General features: G+C 46.8%; 2 protein-coding genes across 8 annotated transcripts; one reads left to right on the top strand and one right to left on the bottom strand.

Moving 5' to 3' along the window:
- Nucleotides 1–5,937: 5,937 nt before the first annotated feature.
- On the bottom strand, nt 5,938–16,901 carry SLC5A6 (solute carrier family 5 member 6). 7 transcript variants are annotated; one of them, XM_033124912.1, is made up of 19 exons: nt 16,769–16,901; nt 16,297–16,363; nt 14,069–14,163; nt 13,864–13,981; nt 12,735–13,272; nt 12,378–12,443; nt 12,027–12,078; nt 11,588–11,655; nt 11,119–11,273; nt 10,600–10,740; nt 10,279–10,408; nt 9,651–9,739; nt 9,133–9,245; nt 8,733–8,800; nt 8,275–8,361; nt 7,962–8,128; nt 7,645–7,748; nt 7,285–7,400; nt 5,938–6,921 (listed from the first exon to the last, which is right to left on the bottom strand). In XM_033124912.1, exons 5-19 carry the CDS (start codon nt 13,113–13,115, stop codon nt 6,772–6,774), a joined length of 1,887 nt encoding a protein of 628 aa, XP_032980803.1. In that variant the 5' UTR covers nt 13,116–13,272; nt 13,864–13,981; nt 14,069–14,163; nt 16,297–16,363; nt 16,769–16,901; the 3' UTR covers nt 5,938–6,771. The 7 variants fall into 7 exon arrangements, with proteins under 7 accessions (XP_032980803.1, XP_032980802.1, XP_032980805.1 ...); XM_033124911.1 differs by lacking the exon at nt 13,864–13,981; XM_033124914.1 differs by lacking the exon at nt 13,864–13,981 and having other exon boundaries at nt 16,297–16,360.
- Nucleotides 16,902–17,151: 250 nt separating this feature from the next.
- On the top strand, nt 17,152–21,336 carry ATRAID (all-trans retinoic acid induced differentiation factor). Its single transcript, XM_033124918.1, has 7 exons — nt 17,152–17,281; nt 17,929–18,050; nt 19,753–19,824; nt 20,085–20,156; nt 20,257–20,378; nt 20,675–20,772; nt 21,003–21,336. Exons 1-7 carry the CDS (start codon nt 17,183–17,185, stop codon nt 21,105–21,107), a joined length of 690 nt encoding a protein of 229 aa, XP_032980809.1. The 5' UTR covers nt 17,152–17,182; the 3' UTR covers nt 21,108–21,336.
- Nucleotides 21,337–21,388: the final 52 nt, after the last annotated feature.

Here is a 21,388-nt window from a genome sequence, read left to right as displayed (position 1 = left end):
GGAGAAGGATAAGGAGGCAGAAGAGAAGGAAAAAAAGAGGAAAAAAAAGGTGCTCAAACTCAACAGTAATCAAGAAAAGCAAATGAAATGAGATTTTCTTTCTTTGCCCACCAGATTTTTCAACATTTAAAAGACTGTTGGTCTAAAGCCACAGTCTTTGCTATGTAATAACGCTGAAGTTGCAATACATTTCTAAATGCTTTAGATTTCCAGTTTGATTTATCTTTCATACAGGTGATATTCAAGTATTTTTTAAACTTCCCGATGTATAGGACTTTTAAAAATATATTAGTATGGTAATACAGGAATTGTGCACAATCAAAGTGTGTAAAAAAGTGTAGAGATGAGAAGACCCCCCCCCCCCACAACCCCACTTCAATCTTCTTATCATCCTTTCCCCTCACATTCATCATTGTTAGTTTTTTCTGTACCCTTCCAGAGACAGTTTGTGTATACACAAACAAGTATTAACGTATTCTTTTCCTCATCATTTTTACTGCAAAAGGTGGCATATTGCTTATGATTCTGCATCTTGCTTTTCTTCTTAATATATTAGAAATAAGAGCTATGTCAATGACTATCATATATTAGTAGATTCAAAATATGTACTGCAAAATAGACATAGAGCATATTAACATACTTACAACGTTTAAAGTGAACCTTTATATTTCCACCCAGTGAAGAACTTAGTCCGGGCAAAGCCCCTCCCTGATCTCATCATCTACCCTCTTCCCTAGGGGCTCCTGGTTTTTCTTTTCTTTATGGTTTTACCACCTTTGTATGGGTCCATAAACAATAGAGCTTATTTTTTTCTGTTTTGAGCTTTAACAAATGGAATCAGTGTTTTCTTCTATGGCTCACTTTTTAAATTTTTTATTGTTTTTATTAGTTTCAGGTGTAAAGACTCAACTTTCTTTTGATCAACATTTTGGCTTGTTGTATATGGCTGTGGTTAATTTTTTGTCATTGCTGCATAAGAATGTAACAATTTTTTGTCATTGCTGCATAAGAATGTAACCTGTAAGAATGTAACACTAGCTTTTATGGACTTTGAGGTTGTTTTCAGTTTGGATAATCAGTTTGGTTGTTTCAGTTTGGAAAATACTTGTACATCTCCTGGTTCAGGGCAAGGAGTCTCACAGTGTGGTCAATGACCCCATAGGGGTCCCTGGGATCTTATCAATGACCTTATCGCTGAAGTTAAAACTATATTCTTCTATGATAATAAGATGTAATGTGCCCTTTTCAATCTGTGGACATTTGCACTGATGGTACAAAAGCAAAGATGGGTTAAACTGTAGCCACTTCAGCATGAACCAAGTTAATGGCTCCAAATAGTACATGAAGTCATGTTTTGGCCAGTCTGGTAAGTATGTAATTGTATCTTGTTTTGGTTTTAATTGGCATATCCCTGGTTTCAAGAATGAATTCCTTTTCACATGTTTATAGGCCATTTGCATTTCCTCTTTTGTAAAATGTCAATTCAAATCTTTTCCCTGTTTTTAATCAGATGGTTTGTCTTTTTTCATGTTGGTTGTTAGGCAACTTTAAGTTGGTTCTTTAAGTCAATTTTATGTGGGGCAAACAGATTTTCTCTACTTTTTGTATGTTGTCTTTTTTACTCTTGATAGTGTTTCATTGAAAAGAAGTTTTAAATTTTAATATGGTCAAATTCATCACTCTTTTCCTTCGTTTTGAGCTTTTCTATGACTGCTCTGACTAGATTGTAATAGCAGATATCCTTATCTTGTTCCTGATCTCAAAGAGAAAGCTTTTCAACACTTAAACGTTAAATTCCCCCCCTTTCCCTTTTTTAAAAAAATCTTTGATTATAGTTAAAATAATTATTTTACCTTTGACTTTTATTATAGTTTTAAAAGTTTTGCTCTAGAATTTTTCTATAGATACTCTTAATCATAGGTTAGGGAAGTCCTTCTATAGCTATTTTTGCTCATAAATGAATGTTCACCTTTACAAAACACTTTTTCTGCACCTATTGAGATGATAGTGAGATTTCTGCTTTAATCTATTAATGTTGAGGACTATACTATTTGGGTTTCTATTGTTAAACAACCTCTCATTTCTGAAATAAACTCAATAGGTTGGTGAGGATATATTATCTTTTTTAGATACATTGCTGGATTCTGTTCACTACTATTTTTTGATTTTTGCATCTATGTTCATGATTAAGATTGACCTATACTCTTTTCTTCTTATGCTGTCTCTGTCTGGTTTTGGTATTAGATGGATCCCACTATAAAAGACATTTAAAATTTCAAACTTTAAATGCTAGTCACTGGTATCTAGCAAATGCATTCAGGACAGTTTCCTCTTCTTTACTCTGGAAATCATTTTTTAAAATTTAGCATTGTTTATTCCTTGAAAGACGAGAACTCAATGTGGGTGAGGGATTTTCCTCGTGATAAGATTTTTTCACTACTATTTCTATTTCTTTAATGGGAATAGGACTATTCAGATATTCCATCATTTCCCTATTTTAGTGATACTTTTCTAGTAATTTGTCCATAATATCTAAAGTTTCAAATTTATTAGCCTAAAATTGTTCATAATTTTTATCATTTTAGTATATACAATATCTGTATTTATATACCCTTTTTATTTCTGGAATTGATTACTTGTGTTTTCTCTTTTTTCTTGATCTTTTTTTTTGCCAGAGTTGGTGGATTTTTATTCTTTTCAAAGTCCCAAATTTTGACTTGTTGAACAATGTGAAATTGGACTGCAAATGCACATGAGATCTGATCTGTGATTTTCCAGAGATTTTTTTTCCACTGCTCTGTTTGGCTCTAAAGCAATTCCCCTTGCAATCTCTGTCAAGATATCAAGCCAGTTATTTTATAGAATGTCTCTTAATTTTATTTTGTCTGATTTTTGTGTGTGATTATATTCAGGTTACATCTTTGACCTAGTATCACAGAAGTAATTGTGTTCTTCCCATTGTATCTTATCAGACGATGCACCACTGAATTGTCCTGTTACAGATGTTCATTTTGATCACTTAATTAAGATGGTGCCGATCAGGCTTCTCCACTACAAACTTATTCTTTTCCCTTTGTAATTAATAAGTATTCTGTGCAAAGGGAAGTGTCTGAAACTATGGAAATATACCATTCTTCGTCTAAATTCCAACTTACTACTTTCATCAGTAGAAACTCATGATTTCCTTTTTTCATTCAATGGCTTATAATCCATTCCAATTATTTGCGTTCAGATTGTCCCAGAGTTGACCAGTTGGAGTCTCTTCAAACTAGCTTCTATGTTCTTTTGATATGATCTTAACATTCCTTGAATAGTTCTTTGTTTCAGGCACGACATGTCCTAGGCCTAGAATCAACTATTTTTCCAAGAAGCCGTGTGGGGTTGTTTTGTTTTGTTGTTGTTGTTTAGTGGAGAATGATACTTAGAATCCAAGCTCCCCGTACTAAGCCTTTATTGCTATTGGGCTGCTATTGCTCCGAAACCCTCCGTGGACAGAGCTACTTCCATCCCCATTTCTACATCTATACAGATCTGTTGAAAACGCATGCCAGTATCTCCTATTCCAATTCACCACTACAGGCTCATTCTTGCTTTCTCCCTTTCCATGCATCTAACACCCTTCTCCAATAGTGCGAATCATGGCTCACATTATCCTTAATATATTTGATTAATCCTCTGTATGTAGTCAAAGCCCCATCACCGTCTCTTGCACATACTCGTATGCCCGCCTCATCCTACGCAGGCTCTGAAACTGCCCTGGGCCACACTAGGCCAGCCCCTGCGTGGACCGCTTCATCAGCCTGCTTAGGCCAACACCCCACCCCATGCTGCCTCCATGGTGGATGCCCTCAGCCTACTTGGTCTCCCACCTGACCACAGATCTTCCTCCTACAGAGGTTTGTGGGCCAGGCATTGTAGGTGCCCTCCTCACTGTACTCAAGGCTCTAACAGCCCAAGTTGGTGGCTCACACATGCAGGTGCCCTCTTCGTTCTGTTTGGGCTGCTTCTCCTTGTGGGACACACATACACAGGCTCTGAAAACCCATGCCAAGTCACCCCCACCCTTGTGGATGCCCCCCTCATGCTGCTCGGACTGACGCCCCACATCAGACTGATCCCATGCAAGGACTCCCTCTTCACTCCACTCTAGCTGACAACCCACATCAAGCTGTCTTTCCTGTGGGGACACCTTTCACGCTCCAATGCCACATAAGGCTACCAACCCAAATGGACACTCTCCTTGTCTAACGAGAGCTCTAACACCCCATGCAAGCATCCCTGTGCTCTCCTTGTCCTGCTCAGGCTGTGCCATCCAAACAGGGCACTCCCTCCACACATGGCCTCTTTCCTCATTACACTTGAGCTGACATCCACACTAGAGCCCCAACATGAATGCCTCCCTTGCTCTGCTTTACTTAATGGCTTTAGCACTGAATTATCCCAGAAGGGAACGGAAGAGGAAGAGCTCAGAAAATAGTAACTATGCCCAGAGGTACTTTTTCAAGAAATGTTTTAGTAACATAATGCAGTGTATGAGTGTATTGGATCATGGTGTGAAATACATTCTTACTGTAGGTCTCAGTCAATGTTTGAAAGCCACTGACATAGGAAGGTTCAAGAATGATGACATAATAGCACCCAATTTAGTGCCTTGTTGTTCTCCGGACTGCTGTCTCAGGAGACACCATCACCTGTGTGAACACCCTATCCAAAAAAGACTGCTACCATGGCAACAGAGATACAGCTTGGGTGGGCTACTGGTAGTTATTAACTTGGTTCTAGCTCTGCCTCAACTACTCACTAGCCAAGCAATCCAGTTACTCTGTCCATTAAAAATGGAGATGATATAGGATATACTTCTCTTCCAAAGTATAAAATCAGGTAGCACCTGAAAAAGACAATAATCATCACAATAAATGTCATTTAAGAAATCACGTGAAATGTGATTTTGAATCCTTAAACAATCCTATGAAATCCACACTTAGTAGATGAAAAAAACGAAAGCTTAAGGAAGTTAAATGGAAGAACCCAGTATTTGAATTCAGGTCTCTCCATTAGACGCCACCTTCATAATCATTAAATGGCACTTTTAAAATGCTGCATGAAATTTACTGAGTTAGAAATGAAGGAGCATCTCTGTTATGGAATTTGAATTATTTATATGGAGAATTGGATCTTTTTACCATTTCCCCTTAAATATCGTAATTCTTAAAAGTGTCAAGTCCCGTGGGTTTTCCCCCCCTTCTATGCAAATATAGCTACAATTCAAGACTTTGAGACAAAACAGGGACAGCGCTGACATGCCAATGGTGACAGCTGGTGCAGGGTCCTGGGGGGCAGTCATTTCCTCTTCTGTAAAATGGTGGCCAAGGTAAGGCCCTTGCATGTAGTTGGTGGATAACGTTGAAGAATAAACACGAGAGCCTGGTTAGGTCCAGCTTGGTGGGGTGGGGTAGCTAGCTAGGAGCAGTGCCCCCTCAGCAACCAGGTGGAGGGGCTGCCAAGATGGGGGCAGACCTCAGGGCAGAGCCAACCTGGTGTTTTCTGGAACTATCTACAGATCTGCCTGGGACCAAACGGGTAAAGACCAGGTGGGGGTGGGAATGAGCACAGTGTTCTTTACAAGACCATAAAAGTCCACCTGGAATGTTCTATTTTTAAGCCAAAGAGCAGCATACATCCTCTAGCCCCCAAAGTGAAAATCTCAGAGGAGCAATGATTGTTCTGCTCAAGGACAAGGGGGGGCAGGACAGGGGACAGACTAAGCCACAGGGGATAAGCAGAAAGGGGGAGAATGTGTGCATCTTCCACTGTGTTGAGCACAATGCTCCCCCCTGCAGACGTGCCAGGGGCATGACTTGAAACTTCACCAAGCCAGAGCTAGGTCCCCTTTGCTTCTCCTCAGCAGAAGAAACGGGAGCGCTTCTCCTCACCAGGGATTGGACTGGGGTGGGTAAGAGCAGCTGCAGAAAGTATAGGAGCCCAGATTCTAGACCCAATGACAGTTTTTATTCCCTAGGAACAAAGACACATGAGGAAGAAACTCTCAAAGGAAACAGGAGCACGAATGACACAATGACACTAGGGTGGGATGGCTCAGGCGTCAGAGATGGGACAATCCACAGCGGACCTGGTCATGCCCTGTTTTCTTGGATCAGTATCCCCACCCCCAAGTGCCCACTGGGGTGGGGGCGGTGGGTGGAAAGCTTCCCCCTACTCTACACAAAGGAGACAAACGTACCTGTCTATTCCGAGGCCTCCCAGGGACACCAAAACCTCCCTCTCCAGACTGGAGGTAGACAGATAAGAATGAGAGGGGTCAGGGTGTCACAGACAACCTGAAAGTAGTCCCAGGGGCTCTTTGTGGCTGACAGAATCTGTGCTTAGATGCGATGGCAAGGGAAATAACAGCTGGCCAAGGCAGCTTTGAGTTTTTGGTGAAGATGGTCAATCTTGCCACATCAGGCCCCATGGCAGCTGTAACAGCACTATGGTTTCTATCCACTTCAAAGGAGCTTGGTGATGTTCAATCAGAAGCCATTACCCTTTTCCCAGAGAATTCCCTTCTATCCTTTTTTTTGGCAAAATCCTGTCCTGCCCTCATACCTCCCATGACCTGACAGTTTCTAATGTTCCGGACCCCTAAGAACAAGGTCCTTTGGTTGGGCTAGGTCATGTGGTCATTCAGTCCCCAACTGTCCCTGCAGAACATATCAAGTAGCTCATCCCTGTCCTGCAGGGTAGCCTCCAGGGCTGGTTCCTGAGTCCAGATCACAGTGAAGTCTCCTGGAGGATGGCGGGGCTGCTCTCCTGGTGGGCCGGGCCTTCCTCAGCCACTGGCATGGCCTCCCTATCTCTGCTATCCTTCAGTATCCCATTACTCATCTTCTCTGGAAACACGGCGGTGTCCTCAGGGAGGTCCTGGGGACACACAGAGCAAAGGGAGAGGGCTGGGGTGAACAGGAGACAAAGGGGTCGGGGGGTAGGGGAACTCACTCATGCTTTGCTCCCGGCTAGAAGGGACATCAGCACAAGGGGGAGAGGAGAGGAAAGGCCAGCACGCTGTGTGCCTCTCCAGGCTAAGGCCCCTTCTGCCCACCCACCAACCAGTGCTCCCCCATGGGACCCAGGGCAGCTGCTGCGGGATGGTCCAGGCTCAGGCAAATATTCAGAGCAAAGGGTGCTGGGTGGGGGAGAAAGAAAAGGGATGAAAAGGAACCTGGAAGATTAGGTGGTAGTCTGGAGAGGGAAGGAAGGGGGCAATCTGGACAACACAAGTGCTACCTGGCTATAGCTTTTGCAGTGAAGTCGCTTCTGACAGGACACGGGCAGGAGGGCAAGGAGTCTTGGCAAAACTGGGTAAATGGTCCGAGGGTTCAGGGTCCGTCCCCGCATTCCCCCTGAAGATCAAGGTACCTCTGAGTCTTACCACGTAACCAGTGCACACTCAGCAAGCCCTGTGTTCTCAGGGCTCCCAGCCCCCAGCCCCCGCCCACCTCCTGGAGGTCAGCCAAGAAGCCTGACTGTTGCAGACATCCAGGAGCACAGAGGACAAGGTCAGTTCTCCCCCCGAAGCACAGATTCCCTGAGCAGCCGCCCTTAGCCCATCCTGTTTTTCTGTGCTCTCATCCCACACCCCCTCACCAGTGAGCAGACTGACAATCAGGCCCACCACAATGACTGTGGTGGAGTTGTGAGCGCTGTACCATAAATAGGACAGGGAATAGAGCCGCTGTAGCCCTGCAGGCCTGGGGAGAGCAGAGGGGTGGGGACAATTAGCAACTCATTGACAGGGAGTTCCTCAGCCCTGGCTCCACCCACCTGCAGTCCTAGGGTCTTGGGATCCAACACCCAACATTTCCCTGAGGCTTCTGGTGGCGCATTCCTTAGCAAGGCCCCTGGGGAGCCCCTCAAAAATGAGCTATTCTCCCCAAGGAGAAAGACAGTGAAGCCCAACTCACCTGGAAAGGGTGGTGGGGGGCATCAGTGTGGTCATGGTGACAGTGGTCAGATTGCTGGACTCATTCCAGGGTGCGGGTGCCATGCTGGAGCGCATGCTGGTCACTAGGCTCCCAATACCGATCCAGAAGGCCATGACGAGTCCAGCCAGCAGGCCCACAATGGCTCCCTGCCGCGACACGGAGTGTTCTAGTGTCACAACGCCAGCCCCACCAAACCTTCCCGCCAGTTCCCAGTACTCAGGGTGAAAGCCCTGCCAAGCCCTCCCTCAGGCCCACCCCTGCAGGTGACTGTGGAGCCAGACGGGTCACTCACAGGAGGGTTGGCACAAGGAAAGAACATCCCTAGGCAGAAAAGTCCAAGCAGCGGCCCCCCGACCATGCCAAAGATGCTGATTGCTGCCTGCGGGGGGGACAGGGTTGGGAGAACACACAGGCTCAGAAACCAGCAGCCTCACGGACATTGTCCCAGAGCCCTCTCGGCAGATGTGTCTGCCTGTCTCTTCTATCTGGAACCATCAGACTGCAGGATTTGAGAGCGCAGGGATTGCTAAGGGAACATGCTTTAGGTTCTCCTCTGAGGTTGATCCTTAAATCTCTCTGAGTCAACAAAGTCCCAGGAATGACCCTGGGGCTTTTGGCTACTTGGGTCTGTTCACAGCTAAAGGTAGTTCACCAAAGGGACTCTTCACAATAGCTGTCTTCCTCAATTTCCTGTTTCAATCTGCTCCTTTCTGCCCCTAAAAATTGCTTTCTTCCCTCCATAGTCATTACCTGCAGCACAGGTCCCATCTGGGAGGAAATATAGGCCATTCCCAGACAAAGGAGCCCATAACCAAAGGCTGGGGAGAAAGAAGAGAGGAAACAAGATGTGAGTTAACACACTAAAATGGGGGAAAGTTGAGCAAAGCTCCTTCCCCAGCCAAACCACTACCTCTGTGTCTCTGGAAACGGAATGTTACTCATGCCGCCCCAGCTCTAGGTCCCACCCACCCTGCCCTCATTCTTATGTGACTCAGAAACCTGCCCAGGAAGTGCCCTGAACTGTAAACAAGGTTGTGTGCTTCATTCAGCAAGTGCTGAGCCCCGGCTAAAGCTGGTGCTTTACAGCAGACTAGCGACAGTGCTTAGGGTGTGGCTTAGCGACTGTAGACATGAGGAAGCATAATCCCACCAATGATTCTGGAAAGCATGGTGGCCCGGACTTCAGAAAACTGAGGGAACCAGGGTCGAATCAGGTCTTCCATCGTAACAGTTGCCAGTGAATTGAAAGCAGAGGATATGGTGCTGAAAGGAGAAGGAGAAAGAAGCTGCACTGTGAGGAGGAAAACTAACAAGGGACTCTATTGAGGGAACAGCACCCTAAAGGTAGGAGATGACGCCTGCAGTCAAGAAACTATCTGCACAGTTGGCAGCCAACGAAGAGGCCTGGAAGGCAAGGACACTTGTCCTTTTCTGAGTGCGGTACAGCTTTTGTTCAGATTAACTCCTAGTATTGTAAAAGAATGCTTCATCAAAATGGTCACCTCTTGGGACAGGACATGCTGTCCTACACAGATGAGCTGTCGCTATTATTCACAGATGGATGGGCACACTGAGAAACTCAGAGGGATCCCCTCCTCTACCTGCCTGCCACCCTGTACTAAGTGGAGGTCAGCTGCACCAACCATGACGGAAGTGGTCAGAGGGTACCTGAGGGAGCCACTGAAGAGGCAGGCAACAAAGAGTCCAGGCAGACCTGGCAGGTCTTTCAGGAGATCCATCACAAAATACAGGACGAACTGCAGGCAGAGAAGTGCATAGCTCTCCTGAGAGGGGAGCCCTTCCCAGAGCGAGGCATATGGGAAGGCCCCCTGCACATGCCCGGCCGGTCTGCTGCATCAGAAAGAGGAGCCAGGCACTAAGGGCGACCCCACAGTAAGTAGAGAGAAACTGGGTTTTGGAAAGAGGATGCAGTTCATACCCCAGCTCCAACCCGACTAGCAGTGTGAGCTGAGCATGCTGGCCACCTGTTGAGCCTCTATTCTCTGTAAAAGAAGGCTGCTGGAAGGGTTAGATGAGACCCCAAGTGGACGACAGCTCCTTGCAGGTTACATGGTGCATAGCGGTGATGATGAGTCAATGAAGGTAGGGCCCCACCCAGCAGGGTGAGCACTGTGATTAGGTGATGCCGGGGGCTGGGATCCTCACATCTAGATCAGTAGAATCCCAAAGTGGGAAAGAACTTAAATCCACTTCCTGCAGTCACTCAGACATTCCTCTTGAGGGATCCTGGTTGGCCCCTTTTGGGCACAGGAGAGGGTTAGGGAGGCCTCCTCACCTGGTCAGGGGCTGCCTGACTCTGCTGGATGCTCATGGGATGCTTCTGGTAGTAGGCGAACATGACCAGGCCAATGAGGCAGCCCATGCAGAGGACCACCTGCTGGCAAGGGAAGACTGCGTAGCAGGAGCTGCAAAAGAGGCCAAGGCCAAGCGGAGGAGGGTTAACAGATAACCTGACCACCTCCCTAAGCCCCAGAAAGCAGACTCACGTCCGACCCCAGTGGGGGTGTGTGCACTCTGACATCCTGCCCCCATCCCAACTGCCTCCGTGGAACCAGGGCTACTCTCTTCCTCCCAGTCTCCCTGTCCCAGCACTCACAGGACAGCAGACTTCTCCGTGCGGGAGCTGAGGTAGCGTTGCACCTGAGCCTGGTTCACCCCATACAAGGAGAGCATCATGAAGACGCCCCCGAAGGCCAAGGTCCAGAAAGTGTGCCGCACAAAAGGGTCTGGATCTAGCCTGCAATAAATGCCACCTGGTCAGAGCCCCAGAGAGAGACTCAGCCCTCCTCACCCTCCTACCACAGGGATCAGAAGAGAGCAGAGACACTGGCAGGGTCAAGGAGCTAATGAAAGCAAGAACAGGGTGGACTCAAGAGACAGTGCAGCAAGTTGGAGGGAGGGCTCCGTTCTTCCAACCCACAACCTCAACCCAGGAACTGAAAACGTCCTGACGCTCCTTAACCACGAGCTGGACCCCTGGGATCAGCCTCCATCTCTGCAGTGCCAGTTTCCACCTGTCTCAGTGCTGCACCGAAGCCTTCCACAGCTTGCCCTCTGCTTGCCCAGGCTCTAGGATGGCACTAGAGACCCCAACGAGGGGAAGGGGTGTACTTACTCAATCCCAGAGATACGGCCGTGCTGGGAAGCCAAATCCCACACGTGCCCCAAGCCGCCCACCTTGGCCGACCCCACAATGATAACTGCCAGCTGCCCTAGGAACATGACCAGTGTCTGGAATACATCTGTCCAGATGACTGCCTTCAGCCCACCCTGTAAGGAAAAGATCATGCCTGACACAGATGTCTTCAAAACCATCCATCAGTGAGGACACCATACCACCAGAAAGAGCCGTGTCATTGCCAGGGGCATAATTCCTGAGACCCTGTTGTCATCATTCCCACCCAATCCCATCTCCTACATCTCATTTCATTCACTCCACCCTAGAATTTCATCCCATCTTCTCATCTACATTCTTACCGCATCCCCTCCTACTTTCTTATCTCAACCCTTCTTTTCCTTTTCTTCCCATTTCCCCTCCTTACTTCATCTCTTCTCCTCCCTCCCCTAAGGCTTACTGCACTTACCAGAGCAGTGTAGATGGCACAGACAATGCCTAGGGTCAGTACCGACAGCCACAGATCAAAGCCAGTCACTGTAAAGAGATAAAAGTCACATTTCTGTCTCTGGAACAGGTTTCCCAGTGGAGAAGCCAGAGAAGCCCTGGTAAGACATGAAGCGCTTGGTCATTAAGGATGAAATAAATCATTCACCACAATGGAACAAAAAAAGTTTGCAGAGCTCTACCAAAAGGTGGTGATTAATCATCTCAGCTAGGGCACGGTAATGTTTGATTAGCTTTCAAGTGAAGTGAAGCTCTAGTGGAGACCAACCAAGGGCCCATGCAATGAAATAATTCCCAGGCCAAAGTCAGATGCTTTTCTGCACACTCTCCTCTACCTGCCCCTCCGAAAGGCTGTTTTCCCAGCCTACCGGGGCTGGCAGCCAGGGGCTGTGACTCCTCACCTGCATTGAGGGCCAATGATGGTGCATAGAGCACAACCCCCATGTAGATCACCTGTTGGGTATGGAAAGAGAATGTGAGGGGCAGAGGAGATGAGAGTGGGCAGAGAGAGGAGGAAAGACGGACCTCGGCTCCAATATCCCCATATCCTTCACCTAAAACTCACTTCCCTCTCCTTTCTTCCAAATTTTGGTTTGTTGCTACCAGCCAGTGTCTGTGCTGGAACCGGAAGGAATGGGAATCAGGATGCCTCTGGGGGCTTCAGTGCACCAAATCCTGCCATCCAGCGAGCAGGGAAGGCTTCAGCTGCCTCAGCATGCCTCAGGCTCGGTTTCCAGCCTCACCCCACTTACCATCTGAAATATGAAGGTCACGGTCCCGCAGACCCGCACAGTTTTATTGAATCGGAGCTCCAGGTACTAGGTAGGAATATTAAAAAAAAAAAAAAAAGTATATTCTTCCCCACTCCACCCCCAATTCACACACAACTTCCCTCTAGAGGTGCAGGGACAAGAGGGAATATCCAATTCATAGTCACGCTGAGCCCCACTCAGCACAGCACCCTCCTTCTCCCCCCACCTGACCTCACCCTGTCACTCTCATCAGGCAGAGGCATTCCAGGATCCCAGGTCCTTCACATGTGCCCTGTTCCTCCTCTCCATCCCTGACCCTGACAGTCCTATATGCTCCTCCCTTCCTCCCTGGCTCACCTCATAGGCACTAGTGAGATGCAGGCGGTAGAAGGTAGGGATGAAGATGTGTGCAGGGATGAGTAGCCCCAGGAAATAGGAGCAGCCCAGGAACCAATACTGGGTCCCAAACCGGTAGATCTCGGATGGCACACCCAGGATGGCCACAGCGGACTGGAAGGTGGCCAACAGGGACAGCGCCACAGGAAGGCAGCTCATTTTGCGGTCTGCCATCAGGAGCTGGCCAGTGGTATGCTGACCCCAGCCACGACAGGCATGGTAGAGCCCAATGGCAAGGGAGAGAACCAGCAGCAGGACGAATACCACATAGTCCACGAGGGAGAAGGCAGACGTGTCTGAGGTTGGGGGGAGGGGAGCAGAGGTGGTCACCCCCACACTCATATCCTCACTGTGGCTGTGACCTGCAGTCACTTGCTGCTCCTGGGCTCCGGGCTGACGCTTAGCTGGGCAGTGGCAGACAAATGGTTACAACCTGGCTCTCAGCCAAGGTAGGTCTCACAGTCCTCCTGCTCCACCAAGCGACATTGTCCAGGGTGATCTGCAAAGGAATCAGCTCCTAGTCAGGCCTGTCCTACCTTTCCGGCCACCCACCGCCAGGCCTGTGCATCTCACACCCACCAAACTGGACCAGCCATCTCAGTGGCAGCCCTTGACGGGCTGGAGATCCTGGTATAGACGTGGTAAAAGAAAAAAGGGAGGAGGAAGTAGCAGAGTGAGACAGCCAGGAGACGACTACTTGGCCAGGACCTTTTTGAGCATGCATAGCTGTGAAACAGCCTTCTTAGGTCTCCACCCCAGAACAAAAGAGAAATCAACTCTAGCCCAAGTTGCTCCTTGAATATTTCCCTGCCCCCACTTGTAGGCACAGACCCAGTCAGTACAATGTACTAAGCCAGCAGAGCACAACCTGGCGCCACAGCCCAGCGGGGAAGAAGAAATGGAGACTGAAACAGCATGGCTTCCTTTATTCCCCCTGGCCTCAGCCCCCACCTTCCATGATCCCCAGTTTCACCTTGCTAACAGCACCCCTTCTCTTCTCAGCACTGATTCCCAATAAGATCACCTCCATTCTAGGCATCCCCAACCGCTCCGTTCTCCTCCACATTACCAGACAAACCCTGCCACATACCTCTCAGCTATTCTATTTGTAACACCACAGTCAATAGCAGATCTGGGAAGAGTGGTGGGATTCAAAAATGAGGGCAATGTGCTGGAGCCAGGAGTTCGGAATTATGACTTCAGGAGCACTTTAGGGAGAAGCAAAGAAGCCAGGGAGCTAGGGCAAAGAGAAGGGCCAGGGAGGGTGATCTTATCCTGCTGGGGCAAACACCTACCTAGAGAAGCAATCCTTGTTCTGAGGCAGAGTAGCCTGGGGAAGCTGTAGGTGTCTGGAGCTGGACCAAGACTGAGGGTCTGGCTCTGGAAGTGGCTGAGGTGAGATCAGGAATTGGGGGCGGAGTGAAACTCAGCAGTTATTCATTCTGGCCCCTTCAGGGAACCAATCGCTGTGCTCTAAATGGCCCTATCACCCTAGGCACTCAAACTCCACCTCAGCCCTAAAGGCTCTAGAATGGGGAGCCCGGAGACCACATTCAACAACATTCCTAGATGGATTAGGCTTTCCTAATCCACTTGGCAGTGTACTAGAAGGAATTGGAAAGGAGGGGCTGAGAAAAGATGGGAAAGTTGCTTTTCTGACTCCTGCACCGAAATACTAATCCTCAAAGAACATACTATTGTTCTAGAACAAGGACAGGATCATAGTCTTTCAAAACTTAAAGGAATCTTAAGAGTCACTATGACAATACTCTCATTTATTGACAAAGACACTGAGGCTTAAATGACTCAAGTGAGATTTTCAAAACCACAGAGCTGATTATTGTCAGAGGCCAGATTAGAACCCAGGTCTAGTGATTCCCCATCCATCCATACACTCTCCATTGATACCATACTGTCTTTAGAGACTATACCGTGGGGTACTTATTGGTATGGGGAAAAAAATAACAGAGGATGGCAGGTATTTAAAGAGCCTAACATGATGACAGTTAACATTTTTGAACACCTGCTCTGTAACCCAGCAGTATGCTATGTACTTTATGGACATTAGTAATGATAAGTAATTATAATAAATAAAAAAGTGATAATTAAAATAAGTGAAGAAGTAACCATAGCTATCACTCTCAAAATACCGTATCTCAGGTTATGTACTTTACATGAACTCTCTAGGAAACTAAGATTTAGAGAAGTTAAATAACTTGCTTAAGGTTATACAGCATGAAACAAAACATGGGAGAAAGAAACAGTACTATCTGTAGGTATGACAGGTTATTCACCAGGGGATCCCCTCCTCACTACTCCCAGAACCAGGGCGGAAGCAGAATGTTAATTGTAGTCAGTCATTCACGAAACAAAGTTCATATTTCAACTACTCTAGACACAGATCATTAGAAGTTATGTCTTCTGTCCTTGCCCACAAGGAGAAAGATCACCATACTGTCTTCCAGCTCTCCCACACTGTGTTTTTGGGCAGATATTGCCTGGTTAGAATTATATGGCCTCATGCAGACAAAACCTGAACTCTGAACCTCCTGGGGCCAATGAAAAGAGGAAATCAGGGCTGGCAACTCTTGGATCACATGTTCTAGAGTCACAAACGTTAGTCCCCAGAACAATGTTCCCAACAAGCCACTCTGGTTTAACCTAAAGATGCCCTGGGCCTTTGTACATTGCAACATCTCAAGTTTTCTCACTCCTTTGGCAAATTTTCACTACTACTGTATGATAGAGGTGATGGGAACTACTGGAATATAAGAAAGATTTCTGCTGTGTGCAAATAAGAATATGAAGTCATAAAGAGCTAGTAATATGGATAGGTAGGTCGTGGGGAAAGAAAGAGAGGTCCCAGTATAGACTGGAATAGACATACAGAACTGGAGATAAACTGGCAGGTAAACTGGGGTAAAATGGCAGGGCTTCCTGATAGAATTCTATTTGCATGCGGTGTGGAGAGCTCCCCTAGATGGCTGAAGAAGAGCCATTTAGACAAGACAGGAAAAACCTGACCCAGTAACAAAGACCTCATCAGACAGGATTCTAAGAACAGGATGGTGGCTTTCTAAAAACTCTACACTGATCTAAACCCTATGGACTTGCCTCTCGCTGAGAAACTGGGAGTCAAAAGTAAGAGCTGAGTTGTCCCACACAGGGCACAAATAGCCGGCTGTAGGACCCCTTTTTAAATGTCTAAGATAAAGACAAGAATCTTTCTCCACCACCCTACCCCCACCCTCACTTCAGTCACAAACTACACTGGTTTTGACTCCTGCAAAGCGGCCACAGCAGGGCCAACTGCCCCCAAAAGACTCTGTCTTTATGCCGAGAATTCCTCAAGGTCTGACAGGCTTTGGGGGCACTCAGTAAAATGCCAATTTTTATTTAAAACTTAATGCTAATTTTTAATATTAATGCTAATTTTAATCTCTAACACCTTAATACTCAGTCCCTCCAGGCGCGGCGTCGCCATCCCCGTCCCACTCAGGGACAGTGCTTGCCTTCCCCTTACCTCTGTGACTTAGCCAGGGCTAAGAAGGTCCCGTCGTTCTTCCTGATATCAACATCGCTCCCTTCTTCTGGGAAGGCAAAGAAGATCAGGAGTTAGGGAAGCATCTACCCGGCTCCTGCCTCCTCGCCAAGGCTCCGGGCACCGCGTGGTCTCAGGACTGAGGTGAAGGGTACAGGGTGCCCGGAGCGTCCGTCCCCAGGATCGTCTCCTCCCGCTGGGGTTTGCCCTTCGCCCTTCACTCCTCCATCACCTTCACCCTCTTTATTTCCTGGCCTTCTGCCTTCCTCAACGTGGGAGGTGGCGGGGGCACTACCACCTCGCGCCCCGCACTTAAGATTTTCCCGGACTTCCACGCCGGAGACCGGCTCGCCCCGACCCTCTTCTCGTCCCTTCCCCAGTCCGCTCTGCTGCGGTTCCCCTGAGCCTCTTTGTAACGGCGCACACCATGGCCTCCCGCCCCCGTCCGGCGCACCTGGGGGGTCTCCACGCGTGTGGAGATCCGAGGTCGGTTCGCGGCAGAAGAACCCCGTCCGCAGCCTGCGCGGGCCGGGTGACAGGCGGCCCCGCCCCCTGCCCGCCCCGCCATGTTTACTGAGGGAAGATGGCCTGGGCCCCGACGCGACCTCGGCGTCCCGGCGCGTGGAGCGCGGGGCAGAAAGAGCGGCGGCGGGGAGGCCTTCGCTAAAGGGGGAAAAGGACAGGGGGTCGGCCGGCTCCCCCTAACGAGGACTGGGGCGCACGGAGAAAAGCGCTGACCGCCCGGAGCAGGAGCAACCCCCAGTCCGCCCCGGGCCAACTGGCCCTCACCACTAGTCCACGCCCCGTGGGGGCGGAGCCACGTGCGCAAGTCTCGCGAGCTGCAGTGAAGGACGAAGAAAGCGGAAAAATGTCCCCTTGCGGGCCTGGCAGTCCTTCGATCCCGGTACCCAGGGCTGCGGCCCTGCTCCTCTTTCTGGGCGTGGAAAGAGCTCTGGCGCTACCCGAGGTACAGAAGCAAGTTAGAGCTCAGACTGAAGCAGAGTTGCTAGGCTAGCCGTGTGTCGCGCTCGCCCTCCCTCGGCTCTCTCCCGCCGGCCCGCAGCTCTGATTTCATCCCTGAGGCCTCCCTGGCGGTAGCCCACCAGGCTTCAGCTCCCGATCACTCACGCCGCGCAGTTCTGCCCATGTCCAAAGACATTTGAACGTTGACCTCCTTGCTTCTAATCTTTAAATAACTAACTTGTGCTTTCTACAAGCGAGTCCTCTGGCTCTTCTGCAAAGTGTCCACGCACATGTATATCATGCGGTGGCAAGACTGTACTTTTTGTAATGCAGATGAGTTCTTGGTGTACCTGCAGTCCTGCCAAACCAGGGCTGTCAGATTGAGATCACTGGAGAGGACGTGATAAGTATGCTTGAATAGCCATCCTCAAACATGAGGGCCTTCTTTGGGTGAGGTCTGGTACTCTGATTTGGCGCCTGGTTCTAGGGGAAGAAATGCAAATCCTAGTCAAAGCTGATAGAAAGTCAGACACTTCTCTGCACTGTGTTAGCGGAATTCTGGAGAGGTGTACTGGCAGTTAACTTTTGATCATTGTTTGTTCTTGTCTTGGCTTTCTTTCTGGAGTTCTAATAGTTTTCTCTCTTCTGCAGGTATGCATCCAGTGTCCAGGGAATGTGGGAAATTTGTCAGAAGTCGCCCTTTATTGTAAGCAGACACCAGAGCTAATATTGCTGGCTCGCTGCTGCCTGAATCAAAAGGGCACCATCCTCGGGTGAGGGAGAAGACATCCCTGGATACTGGAAAAAAGTTCCCAACCCTCATCCATCAAAGCTTGCCTGATTGGCTTTTCGGATAAATATTTGTGCCTATTTTGGAGGCATCTAAACCATGATTCTCAGACTTTTAAATCTGTTATAGCATTTTTGGCTAGGTAAACAATCCTGTGGTTCTTGCAAGTTGAAACTGCATAAAAGTCATAATTTTTGCCTATTTTTAAAAAAAGGCTTTTATGACTTTGTTTTAAAAAGATCGTTCTTCTTTTGTTTATTAAGTCTTTGAATTTACTGTGTGTCTCCATGAAATGACCCGCTTAGCCTCCAATACACTATACTAATATGGTTTTCTTCTCTTTCTAATTCATGTTTGTCTTTGAAGCAAATTCCTCTTTCTGTCCCCTTATGCAGGTTAGTTCCTGCATTTTCTCCATTTATACCTTTGAGACTCCACCTATTCTTAAAGCTTTAACTGTAACCACCATGCAGGTGGTTAGATCTCTTTTAGTATCCTTTGACCTCTCTCCAAGCTCCAGATACTTATGGGTACCTCTAGCTCCCTATTAAACATTTTCTCTTGAGTGTACCTTCACTTCAAACTCAAAATATTATATGTCTTGCTTTTATTCTCCTCTTGCCCCAACTACCTAAATACTTCTCTACGTTAAACGTTCTGAAAACCAGTTTGTTTTCCATTATCACTGTCTAGCTTTAAAATTAGATTTCTAATTATTTGTCCACTCAAAGCCTTCATGAGGGTCTAGCTTTGGCCTACCTCCAAAAGCATTGTACCTTTATTTCTTTGTTCAGGCTTCTCTCCTTACCTGAAATTGCCTTCCTCCACTAAACGAAGACGTATCTATCCTTTAATTCTAACATCTTTTGTGAATTCCCCCTACTACCAGAGTAATATTTTTAATTTTTTTTTCACTTCCACTAATCCATAGTGTACCACTCAAATATATATACTGTCCTGTGATTTCTTTCATATTGTAATTTAATATATTGTTTTTGTTTTTGATGATGGTCTCGTTCCCCTACTACATTATAAACCATTTGAAAGCTAAAATACTGAGGGTTTTTTTTTTTATTTTTATTCAAATATTTGAATTTGGGAGGAACTCAGTAAATATTTATAGAATAAAAGAATAGAAAGCAGTAGATACTGAACAAAAAATAATGTGGCGTGTTCCTTAATATCCAGTAGTTTACATCCAATTTGTGGTAGAAAATGTACTTCGAAAAAACTTTATGTGATTTGAATTTTTTTCTCCATTTGAAGGTCCTTTGTGGATCTGAGAATCATAATATCACAATGTGAGATTCAATAATCTAGACAAGAAACAAATTTCCAGTATATGCACAGATGCAAAGAACTTTCTGCTATGATGCAAATGTTCCATATCTGTACTCTCCAATACTGTAGCCATTAACCACATATTAGTGGTTACTGAACACTTGAAATGTGGCTAGGGCAAATGAGGGACTGAATTTTTAAAATTTTAAATTCATTGAAATAGCTACATGTAGCTAGTGGTGACGAAATTGGACGGCGCAGGATTAAAACATCTACTTTAGCACCTAGTTTGTGGACCTGAACATAGCGGTGTTCAACTAATATTAACAGAAAAGGGATAGTATTAGCTTACCCTGGATAAAGAGGAGAGACACATAGTTACACCGATTACCTTATTTCATCAGGCTGGATCTCCAGAACTGTTCTCTGAAGGACCCTGGTCCAAACTTTCCTCAGGCACATACTGCTATCATCATGTAAGTGGTTAGTTATCCTCTCTACCAAAAGGTGACTATGGCAAAGGGTTGATGGGAAAGTCTTTGAGGATGGACTCCTAAAAAGTAATATTATGAATACAAATATTGTTAGTATTCATAATATTCAAACTAATAATATGAATACTAATGTCTAAACTTGGATAACTCAGAATGAGAAGTGGATTACCAATACAGGAAGATGTATGAATGGAAGTAGGATGTTTTCCTAGAGTACAATGCTAACAGTGTGTGCTTTTCAGAGACCTGCAAGCAAACCCCCTCAAGGATGACTTGGCCAACACCTTCCATGGCTTTACCCAGCTCCAGACTCTGTGAGTAAGGGTATGGGGTTGGGGAGAGAATTAAAGAGGGGCAATGCTGTGAGCTTAGCAACTTCGGGCAGCATATTATGACTGCCTGTGTTGTGTTCAGGATACTGCCACAAGATGTCAACTGTCCTGGAGATACAAATGCCTGGAATACTGTCACGTATTACACAAACAGGCGAACCTGCCAAGGGCAAAGGAACCTTTGCAATAGCACCAGGGACACAGGTATGCTATTTCATCTCCAGCCTCCTAGGAACTGCCTTTCCTCCTTTGTATTCTCCCCTTTAGATCAGAAAGAAAGAAAGTTGCTTACGTGCCTTTTCAGGTTTCTGAGTCTCTAACCCCTTGGGAAGAAAAGGTCTTAAAATATATTTTATTACTATTGTTATGTTCTGATTATCTGTAATCATCTTTCTCTACTTTGACCTAGAAAAAATTGAGAGAATCTAAGTTGAAGCAGATATTTGAAAAACATACCTAATGAGATCCAGTGATGTTCTCTGTTTCTCTCTGTCTTCCAGAAATGTGTCCTGAGAATGGATCATGTATGCCTGATGGTCCAGGTCTTTTTCAGTGTGTTTGTGCTGATGGCTTCCATGGCTACAAGTGTATGCGCCAGGTGAGGAGTTAGGCCTTCTAATTAGGGATAAGAGAAATCCACAGAGCAAGAACCTCTCAGAAAGAAGAGCCAGAAGACCAGGGTCTGATGCAAATCACCTAGAAAAGGAAACTCAGAGAATTGCCCTGGACAAGGGGATAGATACACTAGGAAAGAACTGGGTGTTGGAATGTAGTCCTTAGGGTAACACTGTATGAGGGTTTTTGTTTGTTTTTGTCTTTTATTCACAGGGCTCCTTCTCGCTGCTTATGTTTTTCGGGATTCTGGGATCCACCACATTATCCATCTCCATCCTGCTTTGGGGCACCCAACGCCGAAAAGCCAAGGCTTCATGAACCACGTATAGGTCTTCCTACTGACCTAAAGGTCATCCCCATCTATCGTAGCCCAGCCAGGGGGATTTGCTTTCTCGACAGTTTAGCCAACAGAGCCTCCTCAAGGCTGAGACCGCCGTTGGAAGATGGAAAATTGCACAATTTTGGAGTGTAACACTCCTGTTCAGGAGAGGACTAGTACCAGTTCCCATTTGTGCTGTTAACCATAATAAACTTTTTTTTTTTTTAGGGAAAAGCGCTCTGACTTTGTGTGTTTCTTGGTTGGGATGGGAGAGACTGCT

Source organism: Rhinolophus ferrumequinum, chromosome 13 (genome assembly GCF_004115265.2).
Source record: "Rhinolophus ferrumequinum isolate MPI-CBG mRhiFer1 chromosome 13, mRhiFer1_v1.p, whole genome shotgun sequence".
NCBI classification, from domain to species: Eukaryota; Metazoa; Chordata; class Mammalia; order Chiroptera; family Rhinolophidae; genus Rhinolophus; species Rhinolophus ferrumequinum.
Note: the sequence above shows the minus strand (reverse complement) of the source record. Positions and strands in the feature narration are given on the sequence as shown.